Consider the following 5,819-nt stretch of genomic DNA (forward strand, 5'->3'; position numbering starts at 1 on the left):
GTGTAATGTGGCCAATAGAGAGCACATTTGTAAAGCCCTGTCCTCTGTCTACAAACTGAAATCACTGTTTAAGAAAGAGCCCATTGTAGATGAGTAGTTGAGGAAAAATATTGTAGTGAGAGTGTGCAAAAACTGTGAAGGCAAAATAATTCATGCCACATAAGGAATGAAAAAGACCCGATTCCATTTGTACCTTGAAGCAACCTTGCTCATCATTATGTCACTAGCAAGCTCCAAAACCTTTCCTGGAGTAATTCTTTCTGATGTCGTTTTACAGTTCATCTAAGACCATGCACGGGACAGAGATGCAGCACTGAATTGGTAGTGACAGCTTTGACGCACTGTACCTTTGGTTTTCCTGTTGATTTTGCAAATGTTTAAAAAAAAAATAAGCAAGAGAAATCTATCGAACTTTTGGAATAAAACCGTAGCTGCTGCTGTAGCTAAATTGCTCCTAAGTGTCTAGGTGATAAAAGCCTTCTCCCACGCCTGCCACTCTGAACAACACTATTGTCAGGAAAATGTATGCATCTTTTTCCAGTAAGAAAAAGGACTGTGATAACATTAGCATTTAGACAAGACACTGAGCTGATGATTGTGAAATGCATTAATGGATGTGTCACTATTTTAAAAGAGCACATCTAATGGATTGTTTATACATGCCATCTCATTGTACTTATTTATTTATTTTATAGGATATTTTAAACATACAATTGCGTGGATCAAAGTAAAACTCTCCTGTGACCTCCTCACCTCAAGGGCCTGCATTCAACAGCACCGACTCCAGTTCCCTGCCAGCTGCATGTGCCACCGGAGGACAATGAACATACTGAGCAGCCACCACTTTCTGTACTTTCTGCCCACCACTCGCCTTGTCATCTTACTAGCAGCTCTGACGACTGCTGAGGATGTGACTAATAGCACTTTCAACCGCACTGACATGAACATGGGTTCTTTGCCTGTGGTCATCTCCCGCATCGACCATATTATAGTCAAGGAGGGGAGTAGTGCCTTGATTGACTGCAATGTCCAAGGTAGTCCTAGTCCGCATTACAGATGGTACAACTCCAATGGCCAGCTGCTCCAAGAGGAAGAGAATAAAGGTAAGATTTTATTATTCTCAGCAGTGTAGCCTGTCCTGAGACACTTCAGATTTCAGCAGGGTAACTAAAAACCTTAATTTAATGGCCTGACAATGGTGTTTGCCTGTGGGAAAATATATGAAAGCACACTGGGATCATGGCAGCTATAAATGTGTTGTGCACACCTGGGAAGAAAACAACAATAATTTTTGTGATGTGTTATGTATAGTAAAACATACCAACAAGCTGAAGTGCTTAAGGTGTGGGCAGGTTTTCTTTTCGTTGGAAGACTTCAGGTTTGATCTTATTTCCCATTCTTTCCTCTTTGTTTCCTTTGGCACCAAAGAACACAGAAAAGCTATTATCCAACTCAAGGAAGGATTCTCTTGACATATGGTTCATTGCCATGATTTTAACACAGCTAACTCCCTGCTAGCCCTCTTGTCTTTATGCATAGTGCCATGCGAGTGTGAGAAACAGGAGATGCCCTGAATGACCAAGAGAAAAATCTATAAAGGAGAAGCAGTCTACAGGGACAAGCCAAGTCTGAGCCATCCTGACTGCAGTAAGCCTCTTCAGGTGTATTTGCCAGAGACTTCCATTTCACATGAGCTTGTTTTCCTTAAAGGAAGGTTTGGTGAATAATCCTAGTTATATAGGGAATATTTGCTAGGAAGGAAGGGTATTTTGCTCATGTAATCCTTCCATACCGACTGCTTTGTTCACAGCATGATGAAATAAACTTCTAGTAATTCGTACTAATGCAGGACAGCTTATATAATAGCTGGGCTGAGGGAGAACTTTGTTATGACGGAGTAATGACTGAGCCAGATATATGTGCTTCAACAGTGTGTCTGTAAACTGCTTAGCAGGTGTATTTTATCATTCTTTGTAAAGCTGGGGAAAAGAACTACTTGAGCTAGTTATGCAGACTTTCAGATATAATTTCTCTGGTCATGGCAACATACTGTGTACTAGAGCTCCAGAGTGTTTTACTACAGTTTACCACTGGAAGTTTTCCCATTTAGTTAGGTGTCTAACTTTAGGTCTTTGTGTAGTTGACTGAGAGAGGTAGCTACTAACACAAACATTCAGGTAGGTAAGCAAAAACTTTGAACAAATCAATAAAAATTACATATGTGGCATTAAGACAATATAACTTTAACCTAGATTTTCAACACTGCACTCCTCCTTTAAGAAATTGATGCTTTTTCTTTAAGAACTGTTTCCTAGTATAAGACATTCCTCTACTATGTATGTGGTTAGGCTGAAAAAGGTGTTGAATTGCTATAACAAAACCAGCAATGACACCTTTTCTAATCACTGTTTTCTCATTAGGCTTACACTATCTGCCAGGATCCACTGGCACAAAACCAGTATTTGAGTCACAGTTCAATGCTATTATGTCATTTATCAGAGCTGGAGCCAGGGTACATCAGCAAGGCATCTTGTCATTTTACAGTGAATAAAGACCTACTTTGCCAACACTGCAATTCCAAGAAATGTTTAGCAGCCAATACTGTGTATCTTATCATAGAGCTAGAGAAGGAAGTATCATCCACTTTAAGACAGTTTCCCTCAAAATTTGCCTAACTTTAACTGATTGGAGTGATTTGTGTGTGTGTGAAGGTTTGCTTTAGACTGATTTTTTTGTTTATTCTATGTTTTTTAATTTCAGGCAAAGTGATTCAGCTGTTTTCAAGAACTAAGCTAGGGCAAATGTGCTGTTTTGGCTAAGTTATAAATTCTAGTAAGCTTGACACCACTAAATGAGGATTATCAAAAGATATAATTACATTAATTACGTATATGGACTGAAGTAGGAGTCTTGGGGAGTATTTTCTATATAGGTTTTCACTGGAGGTAATGTAAAAAACAATTTGGACAAGCCATATTTAGTTAGAAAAAAATTCAAACTGGTAAAAGCTCATAACTGCTCTGAATTAAAGGCTTTTTTAGACTTATTTTGAGTCTCAAAGTTGCCCACAGATTCTTCCATGGAAGAAATAAAGCAAGAAATAGAACAATCTTCTTAATAACAAAAGAATTTCCACAAAAAGGATAAAATAAATGTAGAAGCAAGACATATACCAACCTGTGGCAGGACTGCAATCCTTGCCTTGTGATTTAAATCCACTGCACTGTGTTTTTGTAGTGTTTTATGCCTCTAATCACAGAATCAATGTCTTTGGTCAGCTGCCTCAACAGACTTAAACTGCAGCAGATTAGGTGTAAGGAAATACATATTTCATACAGCAAACAAAATTTCAGGTAAACACCTGAAATCCCTTGATGTGGAAGATTATTGAAAATACATCATTGACTTCACAGATAACTCTCAGGAATGGCTTGGGATTGTGTTAGAAAGCAGCTGACTGCCTCTGCACAGCAGTATTTATGAGATGATCTTGTTCACTTACATCAGCCTATGCTGTTGTTTTACAGGGAAATATTCTGTATGGTATCTCCCTGTGTGAAATATTCAGAAAGCACAGAGGCACTCATACACTTTCCAGCTATTCCATCCCCGGTATGAACTTCAGGGGTGGGTTTCCATGAGGCAAAGAATTGATTCCAGCCTTTCATATGAGAGTTGAATTTTTTTTTTTTTCCAGCAAAGTTGCAATTTAATAAATTGTATCACACACAATAAAGCAAAAAACTACTTATCCCCAACTCTTAAATGGTAGCAATGTTTGAATAAAGATGAAGCTTATCCCTGGAAGTGTTCAAGGCCAGGTTTGGACAACCTGGTCTAGTGGAAAGTGTTGGTTTGGAACTAGATGGTCTTTAAGGTCCCTTCCAACCCAAGCTGTTCTATGATTCTATGATAGTCAAAGTTGATGTCAATGATTTGATAGTAACCTAGCTAGGATCTCAGAGAGAGAAAACTCTCTGAGATGGTAAATTCTTTGTCTTCCTGTCAACATTATTTCCCTCCTCTAAAATCTGAGGTCAAATCTGATGTTTAAGACTATGCTGATCATGTGAACAAAATATTCTTACCAAGTTATTCTGTCTCTTCTCCAGCAGGAAAATGGTGGTTTCTTGACAATGGGCTACTAAACATTACCAGCGTGTCTTTTGAAGACAGAGGTAAATACACATGTGTCGCATCTAATATGTATGGCAGCGTTAACAATACTGTGACACTGAGGGTTGTCTATACTTCCGGAGATATGGGAATCTATTACATGATTGTCTGCCTCGTAGCTTTTACCATTGTTATGATATTGAACATTACCCGGTTATGTATGATGAGCAGTCACCTGAAGAAAACGGAGAAAGCAATCAATGAATTCTTCAGAACAGAAGGAGCAGAGAAACTCCAGAAAGCCTTTGAGATTGCAAAGCGTATCCCAATTATCACTTCAGCCAAAACGCTCGAGCTTGCCAAAGTAACACAGTTCAAGACCATGGAATTTGCTCGCTACATTGAAGAGCTTGCTCGCAGCGTACCTTTGCCACCTCTCATCATGAACTGCAGGACTATAATGGAAGAAATTATGGAGGTTGTCGGTCTGGAGGAGCAAGGACAGAATTTTGTACGGCAGACAGCAGAAGGCCAGGAAACCACTGAAACAGATGAGCTGTATATGATCCCAAATGCTTTGAAGCGCAGTGACTCTCCCACAGCTGACTCAGACGCATCGTCACTGCATGAGCCACCTCAACAGATTGCAATAAAAGTGTCAGTTCACCCATTGTCCAAAAAGGACTGCATGGACGGTCAGTCACAAGAAAGCGTGCAGCTGGACACCAAGGAAGAAGGCACTCCTCAAACACCAGCACTTCCTGTGGAGCCTCCTCCTGAGCCTTCTGCTGAACTCAGTTCTGATGACACAGCATTGGCAAATGACAAAAGTACATGTGTTATATATGAAAGCCATGTATGATAGTTACTCCTGAATCTATGCATAGCAGGAAAATCAGGTGGAGCTCTTTTAAAAATGCATATTGTACTTGCCGCTAAGCCTTACCTGGAGACTATCATAGCAAAAGCATGTATGTGGATTATCTGGCACTTTCTTCTCAATTTGACTTTAGTTTACCATAATGTATGGCAGAATAATTGCTAATACATTAATATTAATTGCTCTTTGGGGTTAGGAGTATTTCCAAGAAACATTTACCTCAGCATTTTCTAGGTTGGAGTCACCTGTAAGTGGCTTCTTGAAGTCACTGGTAGTTTTTGATGTAGGACACTTGAACTTGCTAAACACAAAACTGGTTTTCATTTTCCTCCTTCATTCTCATTATTTCCATCTATTGCATTTTTGCAAGTATTGTCTTGTGAATCTGAATTATTGCCCAAGAGGCAGCACTCCAATAGCCAAATAAAATCCTAATAGATCCCATTTACAAAGCCTGTTTGCTGTGCTGCATTGTGATTTAGAGGGCTATTAAGGAAAGTTAAAATGTTTCCATTTCATTTGAGACCAGGCTGCTTAGGCACAAAGGGAAATAATTTTCTCTTTTCCATGGAATGAAGATGCCAACAAGTATTTTTTTCACATCAAGAAACAACTTTGAGGTGTATTTTACAGATAGGAAAGCCCTTCAACATCTTACAGAATGCTGCAGTCACAGCTCTACAGGGTGTTTTTGCATGTATTTGACCACCTCTGACTCTGCCAGAAGTTTATATGGAAAACAGTTGCAAATCTGCCAGATGTCTTGTTTTGTAGTAATTTGGTAGGAGTAAGTATGTGCAGCCCTACTAGAAGACATGCAGGT

The 5,819-nt window shown here is 39.3% G+C and overlaps 1 protein-coding gene across 1 annotated transcript; it reads left to right on the top strand.

Moving 5' to 3' along the window:
• Nucleotides 1-820: 820 nt before the first annotated feature.
• Nucleotides 821-4,978, top strand: MFAP3L (microfibril associated protein 3 like; the record flags this gene model as incomplete). The annotated part of the gene is made up of 2 exons (XM_084286187.1): nt 821-1,103; nt 4,113-4,978. 2 exons carry the CDS (start codon nt 821-823, stop codon nt 4,976-4,978), a joined length of 1,149 nt encoding a protein of 382 aa, XP_084142313.1.
• Between the last annotated feature and the right edge of the window lie 841 nt (nt 4,979-5,819).

Source organism: Netta rufina (genome assembly GCF_964035555.1).
Source record: "Netta rufina genome assembly, chromosome: 4".
Lineage (NCBI taxonomy): Eukaryota > Metazoa > Chordata > Aves > Anseriformes > Anatidae > Netta > Netta rufina.